The sequence below is a fragment of the Hakea prostrata genome, chromosome 1 (genome assembly GCF_041222555.1).
Source record: "Hakea prostrata isolate BN-2017 chromosome 1, UWA_Hpros_2, whole genome shotgun sequence".
NCBI classification, from domain to species: domain Eukaryota; kingdom Viridiplantae; phylum Streptophyta; class Magnoliopsida; order Proteales; family Proteaceae; genus Hakea; species Hakea prostrata.
This window is the reverse complement of record NC_142600.1, coordinates 16,105,332-16,120,582: the sequence shown is the minus strand read 5'-3', so window position 1 is coordinate 16,120,582 and position 15,251 is coordinate 16,105,332. Positions and strand designations below refer to the sequence as shown.

Genomic DNA, 15,251 nt, shown 5'->3' with positions numbered 1-15,251 from the left:
ATCAGGGGTGGTGGATTTATTTCATTGGAGAATCTTATCTTCTTTGCGCAGAAATATCCGGTATGTTCCCCCATTTTGCATATGGAGTATGGGCTGCCTTTAATTTCCCCCAACTCCAGGCAACTTAAGGTTGTAATAGGAATAAAACTTACACAGAAATGGAAATGAGGAAGGAGTCAAGCCAGACTCTTCTCAGTTCTTAATGGAAGGACTCTTTTGTGGTTGGCTAAAAGCTGGGTCTGTCGTGCTTTGTTCAGGAGGCTATCTCCCTTCCTTTTTTTGGTCAAATATCTCCCTTCCTTAAGTATGTCTAAAATATGTTAGGAATATTTCTGAGGACCAGAGATTCATTCATTGGGAGAGCTAGCACTAACTAATAAAGAAAGGTAGGGTTGGTTGGCTAGTTCCGGCTTGTTCAGCTGTATTACTCGAGGGAAACTCAAGTTTCGACTAGGTGAAAATGGGAAACCAAGGTGGGAAATTGGGAAATTTTTAGGAAACTTAGGACTTTTTGTGCAAGTTTTGACAGGTTTTAGGGAGTATTTTAGGGTGGGACTCTGCATTTAAGCTAATTAGAGTATAAAGAACACATTGGTTGTATTTTGCTAAAAAAGTCAATGTGGATATGTCATAATGTTTTAACCAACTAATCAACCCTGCATTGATGTTATAATTACATTTTCAGTGAAATTTAATCAAACTAAACTAGCATACGGTTGATCACTTTTATAACCCAAGCCCTTTTTCGGGTTGAAAATATCAGGTTGATATCAGACCAAGCTCAGGGTTGGTTTAGGCCAGGTTGGGCCTATAGGGTTTTATTGATACCCCTACTATCTATGATCAAATTTGAATCAAATAATAATTGATATGCATAATCTAACTTCTTATTAATCTGAATCCAACCTGTGGTTCAATTTGATCCATCTAATACATAAAAATATTGGTCTATTATAAACATATTATATAAAAAGTGACTAACAATTACAATGTGATGTTAATTTTTAGAGTTTCACACTTTCCATTATAATGCTAATTTAAAAATATACCTACTCAAGATATATAAGACATTGAAAAAAAAATCTTAAGTTTCTACCCAAATTTTTTTTCTTAATAGTTGCATTTCGCAATTTGTCTTATAGTATCAATGTCAGCACAAAATAAATCAAAATATCAATTGCACCTCTAGTAGTCTTTACTAACATAATACATTTTAAAAGACAAAATCCAGTCTAATGACGTAAAGTATTTATTATACCTTGTTAATTAAAACCCAATTGTTTTTACCTAGATGAAAGTAGAAATATAGATAACATTTAACTTAGAACATTTTTTTTGTCAAACATTTACCTTAGAACATAGGTTAGTATAATTTTATTCTTTCAAATCGATTTTTCCAATAATACCAAGAATTTTGGCCAATTTTGTATTAAAGAATAACATTCTTTTAAAAAAGAACTATGAATTACATTTTGCCAATGAATTATTTGTGAATTTCTTACAAGTTGTCATTTTCATGTGACTAATTCATTAATAAAAAAAGACTTAGAATAGATATTAGATACTTCATATCATTGAAGGCCAAGCCATCATCTTTTATCAACAATTAATATGATTAAAAATATTTTTCGATATTTTATATCATACAAATAAAATTAGTCTATGGATCGCATCATTCAAATTTCTCTTAAGAACCTTCAATTTTAAAATTTTACCAAGATGTTTCAAATTAAGATTGTTAATTAGAATTTTGATTCCAAAACATCCTAATTAAACTGGATTAAAATAATTTAATAATAATTTAGGATGTAGCAAATGATTTAGTTTGTTTTATCATTTATGACCCCCCCCCCCAAAAAAAAGTTTGTCTTCATCATGACATATTAAAATGAAAAAATAAATCATTAACTTTTACTAAATGACAACATCAAAAGAAGAAAAAAAATTACTCTATTTTTATCTTAACATATTAAAAAAAATCAAATCATTTATTTTTACTAAATGACAACAATAAATATTATAAATCTAAGTGGACTAATTGGATCAGAATGACTTAGGGTTTGGATCAATGTTAGTATAAAGCTTAGGATAAAATTTATGGTTAGGATAAGAGCCAAAATCAGGACCAAGGTGGGATAAACAATAATCCCAGGCCCACACTTGGCCTGACTTGCCTTTGGGGCCAAAATCTTGAGCTTAAGCCCTATTTGGGCTCAGGGTGGAACAGGGTGGGTCGGGCCATCAAGGTCAAACTTGCACCCCTACGAACTAGCGAGCCTCAAAATAAATCACAAATCAAAGACACCAAAAAATTCACAGAGTAAAGACACCAGAAAATTGCCAAGAAATCTCACCAAAAAAGGGCACAACTCCTCTATCAAATAACACAAAAACTTGGGCAGAAGTTACCACACACCCTGAAGAAGAAGACAAATTGGGTACTAAGTACTAACCTCTTCCAAGAACATAATAGGAGTTGCACAAGAGAGTTAGGAAATTTTTTGTGCATAAGATTTTCAACCAGAGCATCAACATGGTTGCAGTGCCAAGGTACTGCGTCAAATCTTCAACTAGAACACCTACAAGTGTGTGGCATAAGGTGTTGCCTCACTTTAATATTTGGAATCCAACCCTCACACTAGGTGTGATATCTTTCCTTACCTTAGAAATAGTTCTTTGTACTAGTGATGCTTAGAATCGAAAAGGAAAAGAAGACCTACAACTCTGGTACCATGTAATTTAGAGAAGAAAATAAGGAGAGAAAAGAAGAGGAGGAGAAGCTCAATCTTGCGTGGACCTTAACAAATCTCTTATGTATAAGCTACTTACAGTTGTATTTACAACATGAATCAAGTTAGAAACTCAAGTAGGAATAGAAGTCCTAAACTAATTCAATATAGGACACTCAGATTTGCTTCTTTTCCCATCGTGACTCCGTGAGTTAGCCCTAGGCGCTAAGTCACGATGGCTTTAATGTATTCCAATTTTCCCCTTCCTAACATAAGTGATATGGAGAGATGATATTTCCGGAGAACCAAAGTATGAAGGATGAAGCACAGGGTTGTGCCAACATCTTGTGTGATTGTCGCATTGCCTTAAAAGGAAACTTTTATAGGAATGTCATCCAAGTGGGTATGGCATATAATGCCAAATGTTGGTCAGTTAAGAAGCACCATATTGATTAGCCCATAATAATGGAGATGATGATCTTGAGATAGATGAATGGAAAAACTTGGGAAGAGAACTAAGGAATGATCATTAGAGATGATTTGGTTGAAGCTCAAATGGATGATAAGCTACAAGAAATTTGTTTGAGGTGGCATGGCCATATTTAGAGGTCCTTGCATGCTCCAAGGTGGAGTTGTCTAATTCAGATTAAAGGAATTAAAAAATAAAGGGACAAACCTAAAATGACCTTATGAGAAGTGCTGAGGAAAGTCATGCATGCTTAGGTCTTGTATCAAGTTTGACCTCATATAGATCTAAGTAGAGGGCAACCACGCATCTAGCCAACCTCATCTATTTGGTTAAAAGTTTTGCTGCATTTTTTTTTGTATATGTATGTGCATACAACAGCTGACTTGTCGTACTATGTTTGGATAATATATTTTTTAACTTATTTATATTTTCACAGAATCCATGGCTAGATTTTTTTTCTTTTTCAGTGCCGGCTGCCGGCCTGGCGTACCATCCTCCTCCTTTACACTGGCTTGGGACCGGCAGCAAACACTGGCTTCTTGTTGTTGTATATATTCACAGAAAATTTAGGTGAAACTATTGGACCACCTAAAATGTTTTGTTTTGAGAGCAATCTAGAAACATCCAGCTGAACAAATCTTACCCCTCAGCATGTGAAGATATCTGTAAATTCTGAGGCTCAATGGTGAAATTTGAAATTATGCAGTTATATGTGATTTGCAAAGTGCAATCCTCACTTGCATTTGTTTATTTGGGCAGGAATCTTTCCAAAAGCTGTTGCATAAAAAAGAAGGAAGGAGAGCTGAGTGGGAATATCCTTTTGCAGTAGCAGGCATCAATTTATCTTTTCTGTTGGTACAAATGTTGGATTTGCAATCAGGTAAAGAAGCTCTTAAATAAACAGCTATCTTGAATGAAGCTGCTGTTGTTGTATGGTGTCAGTCCAGACTGCTGCCACTTAATGTGAATGCAGCATGAGTTGTCTAAGTCAATTCAAGTTGTCAATAATAAAAAGGAGAAAAGGGAGAAAAAGAGAGAATAGCGTGTGCAACCTTGGGAATCATAATGTTACGTTGAAACCCTCTATTCAGTTCAGTATATAATAATAGGGTAACCCAGAATACTTAAACAAAAATAAAGAAAATATTTATATTGTTCACGAGTTATTGTTCATGACATGCTTCCTAGATGTCAATCATGCCAAGAATCTTACAATAATTCTTCACTCTTGCACTCCCAAAAGACTTTGTCAACACATCTGCAAGTTGCTCTCATTTATGAACATGATGAGGAGAAATAAGTCATTCTTGCAGCTTCTCTTGGACAAATAACAATCTACTTTGATGTGTTTTATTCTTTCATGAAACATGGGATTCGAATCATACTGATAGTTGTGTCAGTACCATGCCACAATTGCATAGGTGAATTGTCTGAAATCCAAGGTTTGCCAATAACTGGTTTCACCATCAGCTCACAAGTAGGACGTACCATGGAGCAAGAGTCTTATTTTACACTAGTTCAAGCTCCAACTGTTTGTTTCTCGCTTATCTAGAACCCAGGGACTTTTCCAACAAATATGCAATAGTGGGTAGTTGACCTCCTGCCAATTAGAGATGAAACCCAATTAGCATCTTTAAAACTCTCTATCCACCCATGACCACAATAACTGTAAAGGAGAGCATTGCTAGGAGCCTTCTTAAGGTAATGTAAGACATGCATAATAGCCTTACACTAAGATGTGTGAGGAACAGACAGTATTTGTCTCACAACAATAATAGGGAAGGCAGTATCGGGTTGAAAACACCTAAAACAACACCACTATCATCATCATCATCAGCTGTAAGCTTAACAATGGTTCCATGGCAGTATCTAAAAGATTAGAACCACCTTCCGTACCTCTGAAAGAAAATCAACTACAATATTGTTTCTATGAGAGCAAAATTTCCTTTTTTTTATTGAATCACTAACATGCGCAGGAAATATTTCGATTTCCCCAAATCCTTGGTCTGAACTTCATGTTGCAAATGAACCTTTAAGTTCTCAATATGCAACGCATCATGTACATATACAATGAAAAATATTCTCCTTGCACCAGGGTGTTGAAAATTTTGAAATAATCACCAATCACACCTTGCAGCCTGTATTATAACACAGCTTCAGTTAACTGACCAAACCATACCAAAGAGGACTATTTCACCCAGTACTTTTTTTTTTTGGGTAGAATTTCACCCAATACGTGTCATACTAATCTTCCCCTTAAGTAACAATCTAGGAGGTTGTTCCATATAACCTTGATGTATCCATCCCTAACACCAGTCCCTAGTTAGGGCCCAAGCCCACCCATGAGCTAAGGCCCCACAAAGAAGAGCCGAATCTATCCAAGGGGTAGAATGGTCTTTTCTTACCCTAGGATCGAGTATTATTGGTTGATCGAGTCCCATTTAATTTCTAGAGTTTTAACTCTATTTTTGTTTCCTAATTTAGAGTCTTAGATGTTGAGCTATTGTTGGTCATTGATTATTAATTAGAGTTGTTAGTCAATTAGGATAAGATTCCTAATTTCAAGGAAACCTTATCTTAAGGAGTTTGAGTTGGCATAAGAGTCCAGATACGGTAATAGATATGCTAAGTGCCAGTTTTTTTAAGAGTCAAGTTATTTCCTTTAAAAGGGTCATATTTTGAGTTGTTTCAAACTTTCAAGTTAGGAAAGAGTTTCAGTCTATTTAGAGTTTGAGGGCTATAAATAGCCTGAGTCTCTCTTGTAATCGACAGTCTTGATTATTGAATGAAACCAAAGTTCAAGAAATTGACTTGAGAAGTCGTGAGATCCTAAGGGACACCCTGCGGCTGGGTTTGTTTGATTTATTCTTCAACCTTCAAAGCTTTATTCATTGATTTAAGCATTCAACGCAAAATTCCCCCGACTTAAGACAGCATAACTAATCTTATTTTTGACTTCTCTGTTGTCTACTCAAAAGAAGAGTGGAATGACCGATGATAGGTAGTATTTCCCTGGAGGAGATAAGTGCGTCACGCTGTAGAGTTTTTCAGCTGGTGATTATTATATAATAATTCATTTTTTACGTATTTCTATACTATATTTTTTAAGCAGATAGTTCACAGTGCTCATTCTATAGATACTGGAAAAGGACACAATCTTTGGCATGCCTTGTATTGACTTACTTTAGTTTATATAAGGGATCTTTAATGTGGCTCATGAGGCTCCCCTGGCTGGCTACAAAACCGGCGGAAGTTCCCTTTACAAGCCTTCAACCACAAGTAAGTAGAAACCCCCGTTCCCAAACCCTAATCCTGTCTCTCTTTGTCCACATCCTTCACAACCTCATCCCCTCAATCCTAGACCTCAAGAACAGCCCCAGCCGCATCGTGAGCCACCCCTTTCTCTTCCCCTACTGGCCTAGCAGCTTCTACCTTCTCCCCTAGCATCCACCCGTTTTCTCCCTCCCTCCCTGTCCCCTCTTGAACCCATTCCACCCTTCCTAGAGTCACACCTGACCCTAGAGTAGAAACTCTAAGTCAATAGTCTCCTCCAACCTAATTTACCTTAACCTAGAATTTTGTGCACTTCATGTTCTTCAAGAGAAGTTGCAGAATTTTCTGGATTTTCATGAAACCCTAAAACCTTCAAACCCCAGCCCCCCTCTCTTCTAAATAGCAGCAACAGTAGTTCAGATCTGCAGGAACCAGCAGCCCTACGACCACCCTAAACCCTACCCTACCCCCAAAGCCCTAATTTGGTGATGGACCTATTTCAGAAGATCCCAAAATTATGACCCTAAAGTTTGGGGTTACATCAAACCTCCTTATGAAGGTCATTGTGTACAAAAGCACCTTTTATCATCTAAGTAATGTGAAGACCAATAATGGGTGGCAAACAAGGAATCAAGCATACACAAGCCCATTTCGGTGAATAACTTCGATTTCCCTTCTCTCAACCTTGATATTCCCCAACACTCCAGCCACGACCACCTATCCCTTCCCATTTTGCCCCTCCCCAAAAGCCCCTTAATTACCCCTTGGCCCATGGGCCCGATTCACCCAAGCCCTACCCTGAATCGTCCATGGGCTCCTTGTTGGGCCTCCCCTTGCCTTCCATTCCAAATTCCGCCCGTGGCCCTTTCCCAATTGAGCACGTTTCAACCCCTCCACTCCCCCCCCCCCCACGCTGATCAAACTGGATGCAGAAGAAGTAACCGCTCCGTCAAGGGGCACTACCCTTTTGGCGATGATTTCTTGGTCGATCTCAAGTCCACTAAGAAAAGGAAGAACAAGAAAAACGTTGCAAAATAGTTTCTTTAGCCTTAGTTCGGCCCGTCTTCTATGGGCCTTTCTCTTGTTGCTTTGCTAGGTGCTTTTAACCTTTGCTTTAATTTTATTTTCCTCGTTGTAAGCGATTTCCTGTCTTTAATATAATTTCTTATTCATCCAAATAAATAAAAAAGCATACACAAGTGAACTTAGCCGCAGCAAAAATATATTCAAATAGTCCGCACCATACATCTGGGCATAATCTTTTCCACAAGTTAATCCCTTGAACATTCCAAGGAACCAATACAATTAACCATTACCAAATAAGCTCATTGACAACCATTCGCTGATTTGCCTTAGGATAAAGGAACATGATCGATCCCAAGTCAAATTTTCATCTAATGCTGGTGGTTCCTCTTGCATAACCAAGGTGCCACTTAGTTAGCTGTTGCCTTGCACTAGTATAATTGATGTTGAACCTAATTCTAACACTTACTTATACCAAATATATTTTAATTTAGCTACTTAAAATATTACTTATAAGTAAGAAAATAACCCTCAATTTGAATCCAATGAAAATAGTTAATAGTCATTCCAAAATGATATAAAGTTAACCCCCTTTATTTGGCCCAGATCTAGATGCCCTCAGCCTCTAGACATTGAGTGCCGCTGAATTGGTTCTAGTTTCAGAGGTTCCACGATTGCTGACACTACTGGGAAGCTTACATTGGGGGCATGCATCTCTCATGTTTGGATGGAGCATAATTTTTGCAGATGGACCACCAAATCTTGCTCAGTAGATCAGATTTGGAAAGCCATCTATAACAATATTAGTTCAAGAATTTTCTTTTTGGCTCAAAACCTCTTGTAGACACCCCAAGGAACTAACACATTGTTGTTTCCTAGGGTCTTGATAGTGTTTTAATTGTTCCATCCAGGCATTCTTAGCCTGGTTTCCTCCCCCCCACCTCCTTACCCCTCTTGTACTTACTTTCCCTTTGGGGTGTTTATAACATATTTTATATCTATAAATAAAAAAAAGTTAACCCCCTAGTTTAAGAACAAAAATAGAATTTTGGCAGTAGATGAAATTGACAAGTTTTTAATGCTAGGGTTTTTCTCAAATCTAAAAACTCTATAGATCTTAATATGATAAAACATCAATGGAAACCAAAAGTGCGGTAAAATATTCACTTGTCTTCTCAGCATGGACCTTTCTCACTTGCTTTTGCTTGAATTTAAACACATGTTAGGACTCAGGGGTTGGTGCATAGTGATGTAAACCCAGAATCTAGGGTTTCGTAATTCATGCAAAACCCCAAATCTAGTGTTTATCTACAGGATCTTATCAATTGAACCAGCATAAATTCTAGGATCTTGTCTTCTCAGCATGGACCTTTCTTTCCATCAATAGTTATTTCTGTCGTAGTTTGCTTTTGCTTCAAACTAATCACTTGTTAGGAACTAAAGACTTAGGAGTGGTTGATACATAGTGATGTAAACCCAAAATCTTGGGTTAGAGAGGGATTCTAAAAGGTATTAGAGTCTGCATGAAGGGTTTAAAAGTTATGAGTGAAAGAGGATTAGGGTTCCTAGGGTTTGGTGAAGAAGATGAAGTATAGGGTTTTGAGTGAAATGAAGGGGGCTGTATTTAGGATCGAAGGTAACAGGTAGGGGAGGGATGTTGCAGCAGCCAAAAGGGGAGGGAATGGGATGAGGGAATTGGGAAAACTAGGGTTAAGGATAGGGGAAGGCATAAAAACCTAAGAAGTACTAAGCTGCTGCAAGAGAAATGAAGAAAACAGAATAGAGGGGCTGGGGGTGAAGGAATTAAGTCTGGGGAATTGGAGGGATTGAGGGAATAGGGATTGGGAGGTGGGATGGAGCTGCCGCAGGGTTTGGGAAGGGGGAGGGATGGGGCTACAATTGGGTAGGGGCTGGGATAAGATGATTTAGGGCTTAGGGATTTCTTGTGTTTGGGGGTGGGGGATTTGTTGCCGCAGGCAAGGGGAGGGGGAAAAGAGGGGTGCAAAGGAAGAAGAGGTGATAGGCCGGGGGGGGGGGGTTCATTGTACTTACTTGTAGGAGCGAATGGGGGATGATGAACTTGAAAACCTGCAGCAATGTAATTCAGTACAGCAGCCACAGGTTTCCCTCCTTGGGAAAATACTCGACCCAAATTGTCACCTTCAATTCTCAAGATTTTATTCATCAAATCTGTACCTTTACCAGCTGAGAGGCTTTATTTATAGAAATGCATGAGTGTACTCACACTAGGACTCAACATTAGAAGGTAACTCAAACTTGGACTTTGATTGGACTAAGGACTCTCATTCTAACGAGGACTTTGACACAGCTCATCCGAGGATAATCCATAATACAAAACAAGAGTAGATCTGGACTCCTTGTAGAAAGTGGACTGCAACTAAAGGAATCCCTCTCTAATTGGGACTCCTATCCTAACTGAGAATCTTTAATAACTTGACCAAAACAAAAGTAGGTAGGACTTAGGAGTCCTCTTAACATATTGGATCCAATCAAACCCTAATTTGGCTCTACTAAGACAAGTAAAATTACTAAATTGCCCCTTACGGTGTGGGGCTACCAACCTGGGTCTGTTTCAGCCCTGAATCTGGTTCACATCATATTGATTGCTCCCAGTCGGATGCAATATAAGCTGCCATATAACAGTTTTAAGCTCTTCTTGCCACCCTGCCCATCTTTATCCTCTATTAGTTTCATTTTAAATTTAAGCGTCAATATATTATTTATTGACAAAAAATTTCTTCAGAACTTGTACTGGATATGTGATACTGCTTGTAAATATATAGGTCCATGGCAATTGACTTTCTTGATAATCAATGTTTTATTTCTCCTAATCCTCATGTTTGAAAATCTTAATGAGTCTTTTTACTGTCATTTCTCTTGTTGTAAGAAAGAAACTTATGTATTTTATGAAAAGGAAATAAATAGAGATAAGGTTAGAGAGAAAACAAGTTGGAGATTATACCTTAAGGATTTTTATTTTATTGCAGGAAAGCCAACATCTTTGGCCGGAATCCGTTTCTTAGACTTTTTAAGAGAAGATGAAATGGCTTTTGATGATCTTTTCTGTGTTTCATTTGAGATGATGGATGCCCAGTGGCTTGCAAAGCGTGCTACTTACATGGAATTCAATGTTAGCACGCCAATTTGATAGTGTGTTTTTTTATGGAGTTACCATAACTTCTTTTTCCTGATTTTCATGCTTTGGCCTTATCTGCAGGAGGTTCTGAAGTCCACAAGAACACAATTGGAACGTGAGCTTGCTCTCGAAGATGTCACCAGTGTGAAGGACTTACCTGCGTACAACTTGTTGAAATGGTAACTTAACCACTATTTGTCTGGCTTGTGAAGGTATAGAGCAGCTAAACCTCTGATGTATGAAGATTTTAGTGCAGTTTGATTACATCCCATGATATATTATATTTGTGGCAAAAAGTTTGGGTTCTATTACCATAAACCTTGCTGTTATCTGTACATGACTAAATTATAAAAGGGACCATTCCCTATCAAGTGTCAATCACTAACATTTCCCATAGCCAAGTTGAACTTTACAACATGGAGTAATCTTTTATGATTTACTTGCAGTTCCTTTTGTCTTTCTCGCTTGTAACTGCTGTTTTTATCATTTGCCATGGTCGAAAGCTCCCTTAGTGACTATGGGAATCTGTATTTCCTTGTTGCTCAGGCAATGTCAATCTGACTGGTTTTTCACCAACACTTGATTTCCACACTTTTCAATATTTGACTGTTTCAAAAGTTTGGCAACCCAAGTGGTGCAACAGCAAAATATTTTTGGCATCAACTAGTCTTATGCTAGAAACTGGGCTTGTTCATTTTTCATTGTTGGTTTTTCTATAGTTGCATGCATTAACAATTATTGAATATTTATTAGATGCAATGTGTAGAAATATGATAGTTCTCTCCAGTACAAATGCAGTCAGTGCAATGAGAAGCTGCAGTAGTGGTAAAAAGTGTGAGAACAGTAGTTAGAATGCCATGTAATTGATGTGAATACACATTGTTGGAAAAAGATACTTGTATTGATAGTGCGGGGATCTTTTCCCACACCCTCTCACATCTTGGTCACATAGGATCCATACTAAATATGTGAGCCCCCCTATTTTGCATAATTGTTCCTTAACTATATCCCTAAGAATTAACAGATGTTTTTGTTCAAAGTAATTGAGAAAATGCTCCCAAAACCATGGGGAAGTGAAGTTGGAGAATCAGAGTGTCAAAATTGTTCTTTCTATGAAGTCCAAAATGCCCTTAGTCAGCCTAGAGAGTTTCATTTAACCAAAATAAAGTGTAGCACCGGCAGTAGATGACCCAATACCCCTTATATTTTTAAGTTTATCATATTTTTCACTTTTGGTATTTGCAGTGGAGGTGAAGATATAAAATATTGAAAAGCTGGACTAAGAGTTATTATTATGATTCCACTTCAACAATGACAAGTATTCTACGGATCTGCATTCATTAGAATTGGGATCCTCTATACGTTGACGCTCCCTTCATCACACAGTAGTCAGGAGGAGGGACATCTCTAAACACCAACAAAATGGAACCCCTTTCCTTTTATATGCTTGGTGGCAAGGGATCAGGATAATGGTATCCTCTATCGTCGAAGATAGAGGAACTGTATCCCATTCATTGTACATTTCTTCATGATTGCAGATTGTGGCTTCCTACTATATTACCCAATAACTCTTTTTTTTTTTGGGGATGAATAAAAAATATATTAAACAAAAGAAACAAGAGTACAAAGCCTTCAAGCAGAAGATCTAAAAGAAGAATTAAGACCCGATGAGACAACAATAAGTCTGTTCCTTAGGGTATCATCAACAGGGTGACGGGGAATAGCTAACAGTCTAGAAGAAACATCAAAATAGATGGCATTCCAAATCCTATCTATAGAGCGGGATTTGGATGTCCATCTCCAAAGATTGCGCTCCCACCATAGGTGGTGGATCAAGGCACAATACACTAGCTTACCAATCCGATCTCAAATTGAAGAACCTTAATAGTTTCTCAAAATCCAAGATTAATCTCGATAGAACCCATAGGATCGCCTCGAACAGGGCCAAATGGAAGCTAGGGCTTTCCCTCAGATAGATCTGGAGAAGGGGCAAGAAAAGAAAAGGTGCTCCAGGTTCTCCACACCATTCCAACATAGGATGCAATTTGGGTTAGCAGGGAATATTGCGGTCAATAAGGAAGGATTGGGTGGGGAGGGCAAGGTTAAGGGCTCTCCAGAGGGTAAGGGAGTGGTGGGGATTGAAGCCTTTGAACCAAACTAGGGGGCTTAGGGTTATGGGGTCTAAGGAGGTTCTAGGCAGAGGAGGTGGAGATGGTTTTGGAGGGGGACAAGAGCCAAACAATGAGGTCTCTAGGGAGTTAGAGAAGGTGGGGGGGGGGGGGGATTCCCAAACTCGTGTGAGAATGAGGAGGGGGTAGGGACCCAAGACCCATTAGAGATGAAGGTAAACAAGGGGTGGTTTTGGGGATACGGGTGCCATACAGTGCGGGGACCAAAAAGGTTATAGAAAATGCCCAACGAATGCCACAGATCAAGCTAGAAGGAGGTGGTGGAACCAAAGGAGATGGAAGTAGAGATAGCGAGAGATGGCACAGGGTTAGAGAATTTTCCTCCAGACCCAAGAAGGGTTAGAGGGCATAGGGACAGTCCAGAGGGAATTAGACCGGAGATGGAAAGAATAGACCCACCTAACCCAAATAGAATCATGCTAAATGGCAATCTTCCAAATAAGTTTGAGGAGGCAAGCAACATTAACATTATAGATCCGGCGGATTCCCAGGCCTCCTTCAGAGGTAAGGCGGCAGATGGATGACCAACTGACCGGGTGGATGAAGCGCGAGCCTTCCTGCCCTTTCCAAAGGAAGGCACATAATAAAGACTCCATGGCACGGATGGTAGATTCGGGGATCGAGAAAATCCCACACCAGTAGAGATAGGAGGACTGAAGCACAAACCAGATGAGGACCGTTCTCCCAACAAAAGATAGAAGCTTACCCTTCCAAAGTTGAAGCTTCTTGCGAATATTGTCAAGCATAGGGAGGTAGTGGTGATGAGTGAGTCTACTCGGGATGAGCAGGAGGCAAAATATACCATAGGCTTGAATCCAAAGAGCTGGAGGAGAGAGGCACGAAGCTGATCAAGGACACCAGAGAGAAAGATGGTGAACTTATCGAGATTGACTCAAAGCCCAGAGAGGGATTCAAACTGCGAGAGAGTTAAGAGGATGGAGGAGATGGAAAGGTGATCTGCTTTAAAGAAAATCATAAGATCGTCAGGAAAAGCAAAATGGGTGAGGTTAAGGGACTTGCACTGAGGAAAGGGGGAGATGAGGAGCTGATCACTTTTGGACTGGAGGATGTAGGAGAGGACCTCTAAGGCAAGGGAGAAGAGGTAAGGAGAAAGGGGGCAACCTTGGCGGATGCCAACACGGGAAAGGAAGAATCCCATCGGGGATCCGTTGACTATGATGGGAAGCGGGGAGAAGAGATACAAGTCTCAATCCAATGGATGAAAGGGGGAGGGAAACCCATGGAAAAGTGGACATCCCAAATAGCGAATAGAGTCAAAAGCTTTGTGTAGATCACCTTTAAGGGGCTCCACCGGGGAGTGAGCAGAACAATCAAAGCTGTGGACAATCTCCGCACAAAGGAGAATGTTATCCATAATGCTATGGCCCGAGATGAAAGCCGATTGATTTGGATTCACTAGAGAGGGAAGCACAAGTTTGAGCCTATTTGTAAGGATTTTAGAGATGAATTTATAGAGAAGGTTACAGAGAGAGATGGGGTGGAAGTCAAAGAGGGAGGAGGCTCCTTGCTTCTTAGGAATGAGGCAAAGGAGAGTTTGGTTAATGGAGGAAAGCTGAGAGGGGTTAAAGAAGAAGCTACAAATGGCATGGACAAGGTCATTCTCAATGAAATCCTAAGAGGCAAGAAAGAAACCTATGCTGAAGCCATCGGGCCCCAGGGCCTTGTTAGGTTTGTGGGAACGAATGGCGAGAAGGATTTCTTCCGAGGAGGGAATAGCGCTGAGAAAGGAGATGATGGAAGGATCAATAAATTTGTTAATGAGTTTGGGGGGAAGGGAGTGTGCGGAGGGGGGAGGGGGGGAGGGGGGAGAAAATGCTGGAGAAGGAGACGATTTCAGCCTGAATGTCGGCAGGATCAGAGATGCAAGTAACATTATTGGTGATGAGGGAAGGGATGGAATTGAAGTTATTCCTAGCTTTGAGGGGTCAATGGAAGTAGGCAGAATTGGAATCCCCCAGCTCAAGCCACTTGATTTTGGCTTTCTAACAAAGGAAACTTTCTTTTGAGGAGAGGAGGGAAGAGAGCTCAGAGGAAAGTGATTTTCCCTCCTCGGCAAGGGAGGGGTTGAAAGGGTCATTCTGGAGGAGGGATTGGGTGAGCTATAGGTCAAAGCAACAGGAAGTGACTCTAGGCGAGATATTGCCAAAGGTAGAGGTGTTCCAGGAGCTAAGAGCTTCTTTGGTATGGCGAAGTCTGCGGGCAAAAACTACAAGAGGGAGAGAGTGGCAGTGGACAGGCTTAGACCAGGCTTCTAAGATAGTGGGAATAAAAGAATCGTTCGCAGTCCACATATCAAAGAATATGAAAGGTTTCGGACCAAAGGAGATGGGAGGAGTGATTTGGACGAGACGGGGAGATGGTCGGAAAGATTGGAATTGGCGAAGGAGGCA

The 15,251-nt window shown here is 39.6% G+C and overlaps 1 protein-coding gene across 1 annotated transcript in view; it reads left to right on the top strand.

The window, feature by feature from the left end:
• Nucleotides 1–15,251, top strand: part of LOC149027856 (uncharacterized) — a 51,424-nt gene that overhangs the window by 28,843 nt on the left and 7,330 nt on the right. The window contains exons 7-10 of the mRNA XM_089143635.1: nt 6–60; nt 3,958–4,078; nt 10,503–10,645; nt 10,733–10,863. Coding sequence (XP_088999761.1) covers nt 6–60; nt 3,958–4,078; nt 10,503–10,645; nt 10,733–10,834 — 421 coding nt within the window. The 3' untranslated portion in view covers nt 10,835–10,863. The remainder of the gene's footprint in view (nt 1–5; nt 61–3,957; nt 4,079–10,502; nt 10,646–10,732; nt 10,864–15,251) is intronic.